General features: G+C 41.6%; 1 protein-coding gene across 1 annotated transcript in view; it reads right to left on the bottom strand.

Moving 5' to 3' along the window:
• LOC131353960 (transmembrane protein 65-like) overlaps window positions 1–20,000 on the bottom strand; it is a 43,496-nt gene that overhangs the window by 16,129 nt on the left and 7,367 nt on the right. Inside the window, exons 2-3 of the mRNA XM_058391128.1 lie at window positions 11,386–11,430; window positions 3,196–3,263 (exon numbers count right to left, since the gene is read on the bottom strand). Of these exons, the coding sequence (XP_058247111.1) occupies window positions 3,196–3,263; window positions 11,386–11,430 (113 nt within the window). The remainder of the gene's footprint in view (window positions 1–3,195; window positions 3,264–11,385; window positions 11,431–20,000) is intronic.

Here is a 20,000-nt window from a genome sequence, read left to right as displayed (position 1 = left end):
AACACACACCACAGATCAGACTCTCAGAAACACACACCACAGATCAGACACTCAGAAACACACACCACAGATCAGACTCTCAGAAACACACACCACAGATCAGACTCTCAGAAACACACACCACAGATCAGACTCTCAGAAACACACACCACAGATCAGACTCTCAGAAACACACACCACAGATCAGACACTCAGAAACACACACCACAGATCAGACTCTCAGAAACACACACCACAGATCAGACTCTCAGAAACACACACCACAGATCAGACACTCAGAAACACACACCACAGATCAGACTCTCAGAAACACACACCCGAGATCAGACTCTCAGAAACACATCACAGATCAGACTCTCAGAAACACACACCACAGATCAGACTCTCAGAAACACACACCCGAGATCAGACACTCAGAAACACACACCACAGATCAGACTCTCAGAAACACACACCACAGATCAGACTCTCAGAAACACACACCACAGATCAGACTCTCAGAAACACACACCACAGATCAGACTCTCAGAAACACACACCCGAGATCAGACTCTCAGAAACACACACCACAGATCAGACACTCAGAAACACACACCCGAGATCAGACACTCAGAAACACACACCACAGATCAGACTCTCAGAAACACACACCACAGATCAGACTCTCAGAAACACACACCACAGATCAGACACTCAGAAACACACACCACAGATCAGACTCTCAGAAACACACACCCGAGATCAGACACTCAGAAACACACACCACAGATCAGACTCTCAGAAACACACACCACAGATCAGACTCTCAGAAACACACACCACAGATCAGACTCTCAGAAACACACACCACAGATCAGACTCTCAGAAACACACACCACAGATCAGACTCTCAGAAACACACACCACAGATCAGACTCTCAGAAACACACACCCGAGATCAGACTCTCAGAAACACACACCACAGATCAGACACTCAGAAACACACACCACAGATCAGACTCTCAGAAACACACATCACAGATCCGACACTCAGAAACACACACCACAGATCAGACTCTCAGAAACACACACCACAGATCAGACACTCAGAAACACACACCACAGATCAGACTCTCAGAAACACACACCCGAGATCAGACTCTCAGAAACACACACCACAGATCAGACACTCAGAAACACACACCACAGATCAGACTCTCAGAAACACACACCCGAGATCAGACTCTCAGAAACACATCACAGATCAGACACTCAGAAACACACACCACAGATCAGACTCTCAGAAACACACACCCGAGATCAGACTCTCAGAAACACACACCCGAGATCAGACTCTCAGAAACACATCACAGATCAGACTCTCAGAAACACACACCACAGATCAGACACTCAGAAACACACACCACAGATCAGACTCTCAGAAACACACACCCGAGATCAGACTCTCAGAAACACACACCACAGATCAGACTCTCAGAAACACACACCACAGATCAGACTCTCAGAAACACACACCACAGATCAGACTCTCAGAAACACACACCCGAGATCAGACACTCAGAAACACACACCACAGATCAGACTCTCAGAAACACACACCACAGATCAGACTCTCAGAAACACACACCACAGATCAGACACTCAGAAACACACACCACAGATCAGACTCTCAGAAACACACACCCGAGATCAGACACTCAGAAACACACACCACAGATCAGACTCTCAGAAACACACACCACAGATCAGACTCTCAGAAACACACACCCGAGATCAGACTCTCAGAAACACACACCACAGATCAGACTCTCAGAAACACACACCACAGATCAGACTCTCAGAAACACACACCACAGATCAGACTCTCAGAAACACACACCCGAGATCAGACTCTCAGAAACACACACCACAGATCAGACACTCAGAAACACACACCACAGATCAGACTCTCAGAAACACACATCACAGATCCGACACTCAGAAACACACACCACAGATCAGACTCTCAGAAACACACACCACAGATCAGACACTCAGAAACACACACCACAGATCAGACTCTCAGAAACACACACCCGAGATCAGACTCTCAGAAACACACACCACAGATCAGACACTCAGAAACACACACCACAGATCAGACTCTCAGAAACACACACCCGAGATCAGACTCTCAGAAACACATCACAGATCAGACACTCAGAAACACACACCACAGATCAGACTCTCAGAAACACACACCCGAGATCAGACTCTCAGAAACACACACCCGAGATCAGACTCTCAGAAACACATCACAGATCAGACACTCAGAAACACACACCACAGATCAGACTCTCAGAAACACACACCCGAGATCAGACTCTCAGAAACACACATCACAGATCCGACACTCAGAAACACACACCACAGATCAGACTCTCAGAAACACACACCCGAGATCAGACACTCAGAAATACACTCTCATTATTTCTCTTAAATCATTTTAATAATAAGCACTGATTATATCATCTACATGTTAATGTTACACCGCCAAGAACCAGTGCAGAGAAACAGAACAAAAAACTATTTTTTCATTAAAAAATATTAATTAATAAATTTTTTTATACATTTGTGAATTAGAAGTGATGAGATTGAACTCTCTTTACTCTTGTGTGTTTATAACACACTTATAAATGTTATATAATTACATATCATTTATATTCATAATTAGATGTATTTCTCTGAATATGAAGGTCAGCATTCATTTTTAGAATATTTGTTTTATTTAATTTTTTATAAATATTGAACTTTTTTTTTAAAGATCAATCCAAACAAAAGTTTTTGCCAGATTTATATATAAAAAAAATTCTCTGCTTTTTCTTGTACTCATTTGCACACGAGTAAAAACACCAATCAGCCTTAAACTAGTCGATTTACAGCATATTTACATGTAGCCACACCCACAAATCTCCATAAAAGGTAAAGAGAACTGAAAAACACTAAACAGTGAAATAACACTTACCAGTTACAGCACACACACACACACACACTAATACTAAAACACGCTAACATACACACACACTAATACACACTAAAACACACACACAAACATACACACACTAAAATACACACACTCACACACACACACACTAAAACATACACACACACACACACCTGAGGTATGTATAACTACACTAGTGTGTGTTCACTTACTGCAGCAATCATGATGGCGTTGTCCAGGAAACCGAATCCGATGAAGGGAATGGCGTTGTGGAGCAGAACTGGGAAGGGTGAAGAAAAGAAGAAGATAAGATACAAGAGATACAAGATACATTGGAAGATAGAAAGATAGGAATAGGAAGATACTAGCGGTGCCACAATACTTAATATAATATTGAAGCGTTCGGTACGACCTCCACGGTTCAATACTCATTTGTGAATCATGTTTTTTTTCTGTTTTTGGTTGAAATAATTTCCATGTGTTTATTACTCTCTGAACCTCCTGTGTGTTTATTACTCTCTGAACCTCCTGTGTGTTTATTACTCTCTGAACCTCCTGTGTGTGTTTATTACTCTCTGAACCTCCTGTGTGTGTTTATTACTCTCTGAACCTCCTGTGTGTGTTTATTACTCTCTGAACCTCCTGTGTGTGTTTATTACTCTCTGAACCTCCTGTGTGTGTTTATTACTCTCTGAACCTCCTGTGTGTGTTTATTACTCTCTGTACCTCCTGTGTGTTTATTACTCTCTGTACCTCCTGTGTGTGTTTATTACTCTCTGAACCTCCTGTGTGTTTATTACTCTCTGTACCTCCTGTGTGTTTATTACTCTCTGTACCTCCTGTGTGTGTTTATTACTCTCTGAACCTCCTGTGTGTGTTTATTACTCTCTGAACCTCCTGTGTGTTTATTACTCTCTGTACCTCCTGTGTGTTTATTACTCTCTGTACCTCCTGTGTGTGTTTATTACTCTCTGTACCTCCTGTGTGTGTTTATTACTCTCTGAACCTCCTGTGTGTTTATTACTCTCTGAACCTCCTGTGTGTGTTTATTACTCTCTGAACCTCCTGTGTGTGTTTATTACTCTCTGAACCTCCTGTGTGTGTTTATTACTCTCTGAACCTCCTGTGTGTGTTTATTACTCTCTGAACCTCCTGTGTGTGTTTATTACTCTCTGTACCTCCTGTGTGTGTTTATTACTCTCTGAACCTCCTGTGTGTGTTTATTACTCTCTGAACCTCCTGTGTGTGTTTATTACTCTCTGAACCTCCTGTGTGTTTATTACTCTCTGAACCTCCTGTGTGTGTTTATTACTCTCTGAACCTCCTGTGTGTGTTTATTACTCTCTGTACCTCCTGTGTGTGTTTATTACTCTCTGAACCTCCTGTTGGTGTTTATTACTCTCTGTACCTCCTGTGTGTTTATTACTCTCTGTACCTCCTGTGTGTTTATTACTCTCTGTACCTCCTGTGTGTGTTTATTACTCTCTGTACCTCCTGTGTGTGTTTATTACTCTCTGTACCTCCTGTGTGTGTTTATTACTCTCTGTACCTCCTGTGTGTTTATTACTCTCTGAACCTCCTGTGTGTGTTTATTACTCTCTGTACCTCCTGTGTGTGTTTATTACTCTCTGAACCTCCTGTTGGTGTTTATTACTCTCTGTACCTCCTGTGTGTTTATTACTCTCTGAACCTCCTGTGTGTGTTTATTACTCTCTGTACCTCCTGTGTGTTTATTACTCTCTGTACCTCCTGTGTGTGTTTATTACTCTCTGTACCTCCTGTGTGTGTTTATTACTCTCTGTACCTCCTGTTGGTGTTTATTACTCTCTGTACCTCCTGTGTGTTTATTACTCTCTGTACCTCCTGTGTGTTTATTACTCTCTGTACCTCCTGTGTGTGTTTATTACTCTCTGTACCTCCTGTGTGTTTATTACTCTCTGTACCTCCTGTGTGTTTATTACTCTCTGTACCTCCTGTGTGTGTTTATTACTCTCTGAACCTCCTGTGTGTTTATTACTCTCTGTACCTCCTGTGTGTGTTTATTACTCTCTGTACCTCCTGTGTGTGTTTATTACTCTCTGAACCTCCTGTGTGTGTTTATTACTCTCTGTACCTCCTGTGTGTTTATTACTCTCTGTACCTCCTGTGTGTTTATTACTCTCTGTACCTCCTGTGTGTGTTTATTACTCTCTGAACCTCCTGTGTGTTTATTACTCTCTGAACCTCCTGTGTGTGTTTATTACTCTCTGTACCTCCTGTGTGTGTTTATTACTCTCTGAACCTCCTGTGTGTTTATTACTCTCTGTACCTCCTGTGTGTTTATTACTCTCTGAACCTCCTGTGTGTTTATTACTCTCTGAACCTCCTGTGTGTTTATTACTCTCTGTACCTCCTGTGTGTGTTTATTACTCTCTGAACCTCCTGTGTGTTTATTACTCTCTGAACCTCCTGTGTGTTTATTACTCTCTGTACCTCCTGTGTGTGTTTATTACTCTCTGAACCTCCTGTGTGTGTTTATTACTCTCTGAACCTCCTGTGTGTGTTTATTACTCTCTGAACCTCCTGTGTGTGTTTATTACTCTCTGAACCTCCTGTGTGTGTTTATTACTCTCTGTACCTCCTGTGTGTTTATTACTCTCTGAACCTCCTGTGTGTGTTTATTACTCTCTGTACCTCCTGTGTGTTTATTACTCTCTGTACCTCCTGTGTGTGTTTATTACTCTCTGAACCTCCTGTGTGTTTATTACTCTCTGTACCTCCTGTGTGTTTATTACTCTCTGTACCTCCTGTGTGTTTATTACTCTCTGTACCTCCTGTGTGTGTTTATTACTCTCTGAACCTCCTGTGTGTGTTTATTACTCTCTGAACCTCCTGTGTGTGTTTATTACTCTCTGAACCTCCTGTGTGTGTTTATTACTCTCTGTACCTCCTGTGTGTGTTTATTACTCTCTGAACCTCCTGTGTGTTTATTACTCTCTGTACCTCCTGTGTGTTTATTACTCTCTGTACCTCCTGTGTGTTTATTACTCTCTGTACCTCCTGTGTGTGTTTATTACTCTCTGAACCTCCTGTGTGTGTTTATTACTCTCTGAACCTCCTGTGTGTGTTTATTACTCTCTGAACCTCCTGTGTGTTTATTACTCTCTGTACCTCCTGTGTGTTTATTACTCTCTGTACCTCCTGTGTGTGTTTATTACTCTCTGAACCTCCTGTGTGTTTATTACTCTCTGAACCTCCTGTGTGTGTTTATTACTCTCTGAACCTCCTGTGTGTGTTTATTACTCTCTGTACCTCCTGTGTGTGTTTATTACTCTCTGAACCTCCTGTTGGTGTTTATTACTCTCTGTACCTCCTGTGTGTTTATTACTCTCTGTACCTCCTGTGTGTTTATTACTCTCTGTACCTCCTGTGTGTGTTTATTACTCTCTGAACCTCCTGTTGGTGTTTATTACTCTCTGTACCTCCTGTGTGTTTATTACTCTCTGAACCTCCTGTGTGTGTTTATTACTCTCTGTACCTCCTGTGTGTTTATTACTCTCTGTACCTCCTGTTGGTGTTTATTACTCTCTGTACCTCCTGTGTGTGTTTATTACTCTCTGTACCTCCTGTGTGTTTATTACTCTCTGTACCTCCTGTGTGTGTTTATTACTCTCTGTACCTCCTGTTGGTGTTTATTACTCTCTGTACCTCCTGTGTGTGTTTATTACTCTCTGTACCTCCTGTGTGTTTATTACTCTCTGTACCTCCTGTGTGTGTTTATTACTCTCTGTACCTCCTGTGTGTTTATTACTCTCTGTACCTCCTGTGTGTGTTTATTACTCTCTGTACCTCCTGTGTGTTTATTACTCTCTGTACCTCCTGTGTGTGTTTATTACTCTCTGTACCTCCTGTTGGTGTTTATTACTCTCTGTACCTCCTGTGTGTGTTTATTACTCTCTGTACCTCCTGTGTGTTTATTACTCTCTGTACCTCCTGTGTGTTTATTACTCTCTGTACCTCCTGTGTGTGTTTATTACTCTCTGAACCTCCTGTGTGTTTATTACTCTCTGTACCTCCTGTGTGTGTTTATTACTCTCTGTACCTCCTGTGTGTGTTTATTACTCTCTGAACCTCCTGTGTGTGTTTATTACTCTCTGTACCTCCTGTGTGTTTATTACTCTCTGTACCTCCTGTGTGTTTATTACTCTCTGTACCTCCTGTGTGTGTTTATTACTCTCTGTACCTCCTGTGTGTGTTTATTACTCTCTGAACCTCCTGTGTGTGTTTATTACTCTCTGTACCTCCTGTGTGTTTATTACTCTCTGTACCTCCTGTGTGTTTATTACTCTCTGTACCTCCTGTGTGTGTTTATTACTCTCTGAACCTCCTGTGTGTTTATTACTCTCTGTACCTCCTGTGTGTGTTTATTACTCTCTGTACCTCCTGTGTGTTTATTACTCTCTGTACCTCCTGTGTGTGTTTATTACTCTCTGAACCTCCTGTGTGTTTATTACTCTCTGTACCTCCTGTGTGTGTTTATTACTCTCTGTACCTCCTGTGTGTTTATTACTCTCTGTACCTCCTGTGTGTGTTTATTACTCTCTGAACCTCCTGTGTGTTTATTACTCTCTGTACCTCCTGTGTGTGTTTATTACTCTCTGAACCTCCTGTGTGTGTTTATTACTCTCTGTACCTCCTGTGTGTGTTTATTACTCTCTGAACCTCCTGTGTGTTTATTACTCTCTGAACCTCCTGTGTGTGTTTATTACTCTCTGTACCTCCTGTGTGTGTTTATTACTCTCTGAACCTCCTGTGTGTTTATTACTCTCTGTACCTCCTGTGTGTGTTTATTACTCTCTGAACCTCCTGTGTGTTTATTACTCTCTGAACCTCCTGTGTGTTTATTACTCTCTGTACCTCCTGTGTGTGTTTATTACTCTCTGAACCTCCTGTGTGTGTTTATTACTCTCTGAACCTCCTGTGTGTTTATTACTCTCTGAACCTCCTGTGTGTGTTTATTACTCTCTGTACCTCCTGTGTGTTTATTACTCTCTGTACCTCCTGTGTGTGTTTATTACTCTCTGAACCTCCTGTGTGTTTATTACTCTCTGTACCTCCTGTGTGTGTTTATTACTCTCTGAACCTCCTGTGTGTTTATTACTCTCTGAACCTCCTGTGTGTTTATTACTCTCTGTACCTCCTGTGTGTGTTTATTACTCTCTGAACCTCCTGTGTGTGTTTATTACTCTCTGAACCTCCTGTGTGTTTATTACTCTCTGAACCTCCTGTGTGTGTTTATTACTCTCTGTACCTCCTGTGTGTTTATTACTCTCTGAACCTCCTGTGTGTTTATTACTCTCTGTACCTCCTGTGTGTGTTTATTACTCTCTGAACCTCCTGTGTGTTTATTACTCTCTGTACCTCCTGTGTGTGTTTATTACTCTCTGTACCTCCTGTGTGTTTATTACTCTCTGTACCTCCTGTGTGTGTTTATTACTCTCTGTACCTCCTGTGTGTTTATTACTCTCTGTACCTCCTGTGTGTGTTTATTACTCTCTGAACCTCCTGTTGGTGTTTATTACTCTCTGAACCTCCTGTGTGTGTTTATTACTCTCTGAACCTCCTGTTGGTGTTTATTACTCTCTGTACCTCCTGTGTGTGTTTATTACTCTCTGAACCTCCTGTTGGTGTTTATTACTCTCTGTACCTCCTGTGTGTGTTTATTACTCTCTGAACCTCCTGTGTGTGTTTATTACTCTCTGTACCTCCTGTGTGTGTTTATTACTCTCTGAACCTTCTGTGTGTGTTTATTACTCTCTGTACCTCCTGTGTGTGTTTATTACTCTCTGAACCTCCTGTTGGTGTTTATTACTCTCTGAACCTCCTGTGTGTGTTTATTACTCTCTGAACCTCCTGTGTGTTTATTACTCTCTGTACCTCCTGTGTGTGTTTATTACTCTCTGAACCTCCTGTGTGTTTATTACTCTCTGAACCTCCTGTGTGTGTTTATTACTCTCTGAACCTCCTGTGTGTTTATTACTCTCTGAACCTCCTGTGTGTTTATTACTCTCTGAACCTCCTGTGTGTTTATTACTCTCTGAACCTCCTGTGTGTGTTTATTACTCTCTGAACCTCCTGTTGGTGTTTATTACTCTCTGAACCTCCTGTGTGTGTTTATTACTCTCTGTACCTCCTGTGTGTGTTTATTACTCTCTGTACCTCCTGTGTGTGTTTATTACTCTCTGAACCTCCTGTGTGTTTATTACTCTCTGTACCTCCTGTTGGTGTTTATTACTCTCTGTACCTCCTGTGTGTTTATTACTCTCTGTACCTCCTGTTGGTGTTTATTACTCTCTGTACCTCCTGTGTGTTTATTACTCTCTGTACCTCCTGTTGGTGTTTATTACTCTCTGAACCTCCTGTGTGTTTATTACTCTCTGAACCTCCTGTGTGTTTATTACTCTCTGTACCTCCTGTGTGTTTATTACTCTCTGAACCTCCTGTGTGTTTATTACTCTCTGTACCTCCTGTTGGTGTTTATTACTCTCTGTACCTCCTGTGTGTTTATTACTCTCTGAACCTCCTGTGTGTTTATTACTCTCTGAACCTCCTGTGTGTTTATTACTCTCTGTACCTCCTGTGTGTTTATTACTCTCTGAACCTCCTGTGTGTTTATTACTCTCTGTACCTCCTGTTGGTGTTTATTACTCTCTGTACCTCCTGTGTGTGTTTATTACTCTCTGTACCTCCTGTGTGTTTATTACTCTCTGAACCTCCTGTTGGTGTTTATTACTCTCTGTACCTCCTGTGTGTTTATTACTCTCTGTACCTCCTGTGTGTGTTTATTACTCTCTGAACCTCCTGTGTGTTTATTACTCTCTGTACCTCCTGTGTGTGTTTATTACTCTCTGTACCTCCTGTGTGTTTATTACTCTCTGAACCTCCTGTTGGTGTTTGCCTGTACTGTATGTCTACACACTGAGACAGACACGCCTCCCCGCGAGTAAATATCCAATCAGTGAGCGCTAAAGTTAGGGGCGGTAACCATGCGAGCGATGCTGGTGTCAGATTTGAGACAGGAACACGAGGAAGCAGCTCCATCTCTCAGATCTGTGGTGTGGGAACATCTCGGATTTGCTGTTGACTATGAAGCACTGTTCCACACGAGTTACCTACTCACATGGAAATACTTCCAACATGACCGCACTTCTGCAGCTCCATCACCCAGAGATATCACTGTGTGGAAGCAGGATGGCAGAGCAGGTAACACGGCATCCAAAAAGTAACTGTCCCCTATCTGATTCCTTCCAGCATTCAGACACCACTGGTTCAGAGAGACACAAAAAATAACAAATGCGGTAGGGGTGTTTATTGCTAAAAATTTGCAGCCGTTTTTGGTGATCAGTGATGTGGGCTTTCGACACCTTATAATAGTGCTCCACCCGCGGTACACACTCCTTACACACTCCTTACCCTCACTGAGGTAATTCTCGACCTCTACGAAAAGACGGGCAAAAAAAAATGAAAACGGATTGGCTAAAGCACAAAGACTTGCTCTAACAGATAGCTGGACCTCGCGGGCAACAGAGAGTTATCTCACCATGACTGTTCATTACATAGTACTCCAAACCTACCTCCTGTAATAAAGTCATACATGCGCTAATTTTTATATCTCACTAGTTTCAGTACACTATGAATGTGTACAAGTTGATTTCTGCATTTAAGTAAAATAAAGAGAATTGCAACTAAAACCATTTTTTTCTTCTTAACATACTTACTGTTCCTGTCACCTAAACAAAGAATAATGGAAAAAAAACCCACTTTAATTTGCCAAGCCATCAGAACCGAACCGAAAACCGTGGTTAAAAAACGCGGTACGTATTGAACCGTGGGTTAACTGTATTGTTGCACCCCTAGTATATACCTTCCTGTTCCAACATGACTGCACACCAGTGACCAAAGCAAGGTCCATAAAGACATGGATGAGTGAGTTTGGTGTGGAGGAACTTGACTGGCCTCAACCCCATAGAACACCTTTGGGATGAATTAGAGTGGAGACTGTGAGACAGACCTTCTCATCCAACATCAGTGCCTGACCTCACCAATGTGCTTCTAGAGGAATGGTCAACAATTCCCATAAACACACTCCTAAACCTTGTGGAAAGCCTTCCCAGAAGAGTTGAAGTAAGAAAATAAGAAACCAAAAGAAAAATTGAGGAGAAGGACAGAAGGTCATAAATTCTCCACAGTGGTCAGTGATGATGCTCAAAAAACAGAAGGAATGTGATAATGAAAGAGAGAGTTGTGTGTTTCCTAGAAATTCAAGCCAATTTGCTGACTGGTCAAGACTTAAAAACCATAAGTACAGAGAGTTAAGCTAATGAGGAGACTCTGTTTCTCACACAGAGACACATTTTACGTACCGTATCTCAGCTGAGCGGTGGTCGGAGGAGCCATTTCCAATTGTTCTGAAACAATAGAAAAAAAATATCCACTTTATCTCCTGCCACATAAATCACAACGTAAGAGGAAGGTCATGTGGGACCTGTCTCACACACACACACACACACACACACACACACACAGGAGAAGCCACAATCTGAGTTAGCAGCAACACACAACAATGTGTTTACTCTAATTATTACTGCATAAATAAAAATAAAAATAATTACCCAAAGAAAAAAAGCACATTATAGATATTTGATATATATATTTTTTAAATGCCTCGAAAACCATCACTGAGTTTTCTCAAATTGTTATGAACGCCGTGGCTCATCTGACACGCTTCTGTGTTTAAAAAGACGGTATTAAAGTCAGCTCGTGGTTAGGAGAATGAATTAGACTGAAAAAAATTATGTGGGACTAACCAAGACTTAAAGACCTTAAAACTGGGACTGACCAAGGCTTAAAGCATTAAAGACTGGGACTAATTAAGAGCTGAAGCCCTAAAGACTGGGACTGACCAAGACTTAAAGCATTAAAGACTGAGACTAACCAAGACTTAAAGACTGGGACTAACCAAGAGTTAAAGACTTACAGACTGGGACCAACCAAGACTTAAAGACCTTAAGACTGGGACTAACCAAGCCTTACAGACATAAAAACTGGGACTAACCATGACCTAAAGGCCTAAAGACTGGGACTACCAAGACTTAAAGCATTAAAGACTGGGAATAACCAAGACTTAAAGACCTAAAGATTTAAAGACTGGGAATAACAAAGAGTCACAGCCTAAAGACTAAGATAAACACACCATGAACTGAGACTTTACTGCCTTAAGCACTGTTACTATGACCCACATGTCCGAGAGATGGAGATTTGGACTAAATTAAAGCGAGGATCTTAAACATAACACGCTGTAACAGAAGGTTCCACTGCTGTGTTTGAAATAAATAAATAAAATGTCCTTCTGCTAAAACCGTACAAGAAACAGACGCAGATCTTAACCAGGAGAAGAGACTCTAGTCCTAACCCTAGACACTAGACTTGCTCTTAAAACCATTATTTCCTAAGTAATTATTCTCTCTCATTATTAATAAATAAATCTGTTTCTGATTAAATACGAGCACTTCAGACTTCAGAGCGAGACAGAAGCAGACGGTGAAGTGGATTTTTCTCCCGTCTGAAGACTTCCACATGTCAAAGCTAATCATAAAGTCATTTATTTACATTCACGCATTGTTGGAATTCAGGTCAGTCGGAGGCAGCAGTCTATCTGACAGCATGATGGACGGCTTCCACTCGAACCTGACGACCTTCTTCATCATCATCCACACACTCAATCTAGAGTTCCTCCATCATTAAATTCCTCACACGTTCTCTTAAAATGCCAAAATCTGCTGTTGTCTTTAGAAGAGCTTTCTAAATCTTCTTTTTTTACACAGATTCAGAATCACACGCTGCTCGTACAGCCACTCGTCTGAAGTGCTGGAACCTGGAGCTGTGGAACCTCCATGTCTGCAGCTCATTAAAGCTCCTCACTCTGAATGCTCTGAACTTGTTTCACGCTCCGTGTCAAAGCAAATCTGTGATTTTTCTGAGAGCAACAGCACCCAGCAAGCTTGTGGAAGATAACAGTTACTCAGATTATGTTATATCCCCAAACCTGACAATCTTCACGTGTTTCCTGTAGGAGCCTCAACATCAGAGCTCGCTAAATATTCACCAAAAGAGCGTCTCTTTTTCTATCAGATGAAACAAGCGTTAAACTGATTGACGTATAAATTTCTCTCAGTCTTGCACTCGGGGCTCTCACTTCCTGTTACAGTAAAAAAAAAAACTAACATTAGACAAGTTTATAGTCATCCAGTGTATAAAGTCCAGTGCAGTTACACAGCTGTGTTCTCTCACCGCTCCATAACACACACTTACTGTAAACACTTTATCTGCCAGGGGCATTATGGGTAAAAACCTGCCCAGCTCTCTCACTGCCACACGACAGAGAGTACCGCAGCCATTACTGTGAGATATCACTAACGATTCCAGGCTTCCGATCCGACCGGCCGCGTTCCCCTGAGTCACGTTAGCACAAACACCATGAGTCATCCCTCATCAGCTGATTCTCCTGATTCACTAAAAACCCTGCCATCAATCAATACCTCCATCTCTGCTCTCACGGAGGTGCGTCTGGAGCTGCAGGCGTTTACTCGAGTCAAAACCGCCATCATTTGTGGACAAAGAATTCCACAGAATTCATGAAGAGGGGAGAAATGGGAATGAGGATGCACAGGGTTCAGGATAAACAACAGCTTGTAGCATCCATGATGATCTGTTTCAGTGCGATCAGACAGCATGTGTGTGAATGAGTGTGTGTGTGTTGCTGTTATATTTTTAAAAATACTTAGAGGACTGATACTAACCAAGACTTAAAGACTTAAGGACTGGAACTAACCAAGACTTAAAGAATTAAGGACTGGGACTAACCAAGACTTAAAGAGTGAAAGACTGGGACGAACCAAGACTTAACGTCTGGGACTAACCAAGACTTAAAGACTTAACGTCTGGGATTAACCAAGACTTAAAGACTTAATGTCTGGGACTAACCAAGACTTAAAGACTTAACATCTGGGATTAACCAAGACTTAAAGACTTAACGTCTGGGATTAACCAAGATTTAAAGACTGGGACTAACCAAGATTACAGCATTGAAGACAGGGATTAACCAAGGCTTATTGCATTAAAGACTGGGACTAACCAAGATTACAGCATTGAAGACAGGGATTAACCAAGGCTTATTGCATTAAAGACTGGGACTAACCTGATGGATCAGATGGCAACACTTTGTGTGTGTGTTTGTGTGTGTGTGTGTGTGTGTTTGTGTGTTGCTGTAATATTAAGAATACTGGATCAGGGCTGATGTCTGACCTGATGTCCTAGTGCAGATGGAGAAAGCAGCAGACCTGCTGAAGAAGCCGGAGATGGACGGCTGGATTCAGGGAATCACACTTCACCTGGTCATTAAGAAGCAAATGCAGCAGAACACACTGTGAGATTTCTGAGATGCTCCAGGAGATCAATTTCACTCCTGTGCAAATCGATATGCTGCAGAAATCCACCCACTTCCACCTCTAATGCTCTCAGACTTCAGCAGGAGCTCTGTGGAGAAGACGCTAAATTCACTGAATCTCATCATACTGTGTTCACGGTTCACTTCCTCTCACTGACCTCGATGAGCAGCCGGGTTCTGGATGCTAATTGGCCGAAACTGGAGGATGTTTTCTGTGTGTTTATTGAATATTTATGGGTGGAGTCTCCAGCTTGAAGCTTACCCACATCTTCATGATGACCTGCTGAGGGGACGAGCGTTTACAGCTGCTATAACACAAGTGAAAACAGGAAGTGACTTGTTTTGCTGATGTTCTATGTAACTATTAATGGATAAAAAATACGATATCACTAAAAACAAGGATTTTCTAGGAATTTTCATTTGTTGCTTCGTCGTCCATCAGGAGTCTGGTCAGAGATCCGGAGTTTCTCCTGGACATCATGTACACTCACTACCTCCTCGAGGCAGAGTCAAGGCAGAAGTGCAGCTCTGAGTCAGGAGTCAGCTTCAGAATTGAGCAGCCTCCTGTTGCTCTGTGTCGTGTTAATGTGCTCATTAAAATATAACCGGTGCCATGTTGGACAGATCCCATATGCAGTGAGGGATAAATCGCTATTAAACACGTGCTAAAGGATGAGAGCGAGGACGTCCGGTGAGACGTTTCAGCTGCACTCACGTTTCCTCTTCACCTCGGAACGTTTGATTAAACGAAAAGTAAAAGCAGGCTGTCAAAAGCAGACCCTGGAGGTTCCTCAGCTGGGTTTAAGTAGTCACTTTGTCCCCCTCGTTCATCCGTCTCCTCAATTCTGTTAATTATATTAACGCCGAGGAGACATTTTCAGAAACAATCGAAAAAAACCTACACTGTTCCCTCCAGCAGTTACTGTAATTATAATTAAAGCACACAAACTGCCTCGCTTTACACGCCAAATAAATTCACTCTGAGTGCAACGAATCGACAAAATCTGTAATAAAGATTTATTTAAATCTCTGAGTAATCCTCTCTGATCGCTCTGCTGTAGGCCAAGAAACACAGAGAGAGAGCGAGAGAAAAGAAAGATCGATGCAGCTCCAGACTCCAGCACATACATCACCCTCAGCCGTATGGAGGAAAAGATAACACACAGGAAACCAGCGCAGGAAACAACAGGAAACCAGTACAGCTACAACTGGGCCATTTCCCACAAAATCTCATCACAGACATTAGACCTGATATTGATTTAAAGACAAAAAAAAAGGAATCTACCATTTCCTGTAACACTCCATCTCCATGTGCTTCATTCCTCCTGTGTCAGTGTTTACATCACTCCATCCTTTCATCTATTCATATACTTATACTCTTCCTGAGAAACTCTCACTGATGATATAGCAGATATAAACATCCTTTCTCTCTCCATCCTCTCTCTATCTCTCTTCATCTCTCTCTCACTTCATCTCTCTTTCTTGCTCTCTCTCCATTTCTCTCCCTCTCCCTCTCCCTCTCTCTATCTCTCTCTGTCTCTCTCTCTCTCTCTCTCTCTCTCCCCATTTCCATCTCTCTTTCTATCTCTCTGTGTCTCTCTCCCTCCATCTTTCTCCATTTCTCTGTCAAAGTTAATAAGACAAAAATATAAAACTCAGCTTGTTATGAGGTGAGGTTATAGCTTTACCTCGGACTGACACTGGACACTCCTACCCTGTGAATCAACCATTACTATAGAAACACATGACACTGCATTATAGATCTGTCATATCTTTCTTTCTTTCTTTCTTTCTTTCTTTCTTTCTTTCTTTATTTATTTATTTATTTACTGGAAAAATCAGGTTCGAATAAATTGGAGACTATCACACTCTCCCTGAACTACCATTGCATCAGTCAAGGAATTAGTGCTAAGTCTATAATGACCTCAGAAACTAGACTGACCTCTAGTTCAGGAGCTCTTGGTTGCTGTTGTAGAAAGGACATTATTTACATTTACATTATTTAGTGTCCAGTGTCACCCAAATGAGGATGAGGTTCCCTTCTGAGCCTGGTTCCACTCAAGGTTTCTTCCTCTGATCATCTCAAGGAGTTTTTCCTCACCTCCATCACCTCAGGCTTCTCATTAGGGATAAATGTTAGAGATAAATAGTAACTTTATCATTTTTTTCTATGTTTCTATAATTCTGTAAAGCCACTTTGAGACAGTGTTAAAAGCGCTATACAAATAAATTGAATTGAAAATGAATAGAATTAAACAACACAATTAAAAGCCGTCTAATGTGTTTAAGCTGCTCATTAATATTCATAAAGGCAAATTATATTCGAATATGAATTTTTCACATTACAGATGTTCGAATATCGGTTAAAATGAGACAGCCCCGGGGCATTGATGTAAACCTTCTGTCAGAGATGCTGCTAATGAAAACTAATCAAAGATCGGAATTAGAATTAACCTCCTGCTGGGGAACAGGAACGAGCCAGAACAAGATGGAACGCAGCAAGCAAGAGGAAAATAATGACACGGATATAAAGTTTCAAGAGGCACAAAACTCAGACGTGAGTTCGGGTCACAACTTCCTCTCATCATACAACTTATATGATTTATATAACTCTGTACTCCAGACCTTTAAAGTCACCAGGTCCATCGTCAGAGGATCAGATCAGTCAGTTCACTTTGTTTCCTCCGTTTTCATTTCCATGTTCTCTCAAGCGACTCGCCCAAATGCGATTTTAACTGCAGATCATTTTCCAAAAACCCTTCAGCTGCTGGGGTTCAATCTCTCACGCTGAACCGTACAAGCAAATGAGATCAAATAAAAAAGTGGGGCTGATTTAGATAAGTAGTTTACTCAGAAACACTCCATTTGTCCTCCAGAAGCCATTATAATCTCTGAAAGTAGATGAGCTCCAAATTTCCAAGGGTTCTTCAGCATGTTTCTGCCGTTCTGTGGATCATGTCATGTCTGGATGACTGGAATTAAAGTCATAAAAAATCTGCACGCTTTATTAACTTTTAAGAAGACAGTTTTTCAGGAGGATGTGAGCTGAGAGACGTCTCTGGGTTCAGTATTTTACAGGTAAGGATGTGAGACTTGCTGAAAAAAGCCAAAAAGTCACTTCCTGTTTTCGTCCAAATAAGTAGAAGCTTTATTTTGAACAAGACGTAGTCACAGATTGGAAAGAACGCAAATATACTGTAAGTACACTCACTGTCCACTTTATTAGGAACACCTGCAGAGTCATGCATTTATCTAAAAGCTGTTTCAATCTGCAGATCCTCCACACTATCTTTGTTCACACCATTCTGTCTAAACTCTAGAGAGATTTACATTTTTGACAGACACCCTTATCCAGAGCAACTTACATTTTTAACTGAGCAATTGATTAATTGGTTAAGGGCCTTGTTCAGGGGCCCAGCTGTTGCAGATTGGTGGACCTGGGATTTGAACTCACAACCTTCCACTTAGTAGTACAACACCTTCACCAATAAGCTACCACACCTCTTAGGAGATCAGGAAATACTCAAACCAACCCATCTGCCATGGTTAAAGTCACAGAGATCTGACTTCTTCATTCTGATGTTTCATGTGAACATTAACACAAGCTCTTGAACTCCATCTGTATGACTTAATGCACTGCACTGCTGCTGCAATGTGATTGGCTGATCAGATGACTGCATCAATATGCAGGTGTTCCTAATATAGTGGATAGTGAATATAGATCTTAAAGGTTACAGGCTTGAGGAAACTCACTGGGAATTATCTAACACGAAAGTCATGTGCATTGTCACTTTCTGTTGTAAAAGTAGTAAGTTCTTGGATATGTTTAATGAAAAAATACCACCAAACTCCAGAGAAAGGTAGAAGTCTTGCCCCTGAGAATTCTTCTCCACCATGTACCTCCTCAATCTGTTCTTTTATAGGATTTTTTCATGTTGGTGCATCTCTACCTGAGCTTGATATTTGGATTAGATTCTGATTCAGTAGGTCAGTAAACAGATCTAGGATTCTGTTAGATCATGTCTCCTGGATGACCCCCAAAGTGCTGATCTGACCCTGAGAAAGTCCGTAGAAAACCTAAAACATCATTCAGTCCTGATTACTCAACGTTACTGTTTAGCTTCATCATGCACCGGTGGCCATGAGAGGCTTAGGAAAAGTTTTCCATGATGGAGGCCCCAGGTTATTAAGTGTGCAATGGAAATTCCATGAAACCGTTCACTCGGCAAACAGAGTTTCACCGAGTCTGCACCGAGATGAAGAGATATACGAGGCTGTATTCATCCCTCAAGACTACTACAAGAAAGATGTCAAGGAAAGAGAATGAGGTCAGACTGCTTAAATCTTCTGCCAAACGCCATCAGGAATCTCTCTGGCAGACAAACTCCATTTAGAAAGCATAGCACGAGTCCGTAAAAGGAGCCTGTGCTTCTGGTCTCTGGAGCTACTCCACAATCAGACATGGCACTAAAGAGGACAGAGAGATCGCTCCTCCCAGGAGAGAGGAAGCAACCAGCTGCAGAAGACAACATCCATTTACAAACCTGGATACAAAAAGAGTTCTGAGTTCTTCAGTGCAATCACATTCACCAAGTGCAGGGACGAGACAGTCAGTTCTGCCTCTGAATACTCACACTGAAGGAATGAGCAAAGAAAAATCAAACTGGAAAACACCTGGATGAAGATGAATCAGACACCATCTAATAATCAATCAGATCTGATCCAGTTCTTTTGATTGATTAACATGATATAAATATCTGCTTGATATTGCTATCAAACTGCTCCAAAACTCCAACACAAGCCAGAAGCATGTAAGGTCCAAATCCTACAGTGGCAGGAAGCATGGCTGGACAATTGTTTACGATAAGTAAGGACAATGAGTATAGATGACTAGACAGATGACTGACTCTTTTTTACGTTTTTGATCAAAAACTTGTGAAATGACAGAAATGCTAACTTCGTGCAGGAGTGTAAAATAAACAGATATGTACAACAGGATCGGTCCTATGACTCAGCCCTGAGGGATCCCACAGCTATACTTCTGATATCCAGAACAAATCTGAACACCACAATATTACTCTTTACTCCCTATTTCCACATATTTGCCATTAAAACAGATAGATGTTGCTCTCTGGGTGTTCCATCTGTCTACACAAATAATCTGCTTTAATAACAGTGTCGATTGCCTCGCCTCGAACGCCGTGGCTGCCTCATCCGTTATTTCCCCATCTGCTTTCCCTCGAACTCGTCTCTCAGGCTCTCGACGATTAAAAGGCGATCAGAATTTGTCCATTTTTGATGTTTGCTAACAGTGAGAGGAATGCTAATAACGTTGAATGTCCTGCGGGATGCATGGAGACAGACGACCTCCATCAGGCGAGGGCAGCACCTGAGGAGAAAACACCGCTGTTTTCCCAGAACAAGAGCTTAAACTTTACATAATGGTTGTACCAAAGGACCAGGAAGATAAATGCCATTATTCACACACTTTAGCTCTTGCTGTTAATCACATCGACCTGGAATCCTGAGCAG

This window comes from Hemibagrus wyckioides, linkage group LG01, assembly GCF_019097595.1.
Source record: "Hemibagrus wyckioides isolate EC202008001 linkage group LG01, SWU_Hwy_1.0, whole genome shotgun sequence".
Lineage (NCBI taxonomy): Eukaryota > Metazoa > Chordata > Actinopteri > Siluriformes > Bagridae > Hemibagrus > Hemibagrus wyckioides.
Note: the sequence above shows the minus strand (reverse complement) of the source record. Positions and strands in the feature narration are given on the sequence as shown.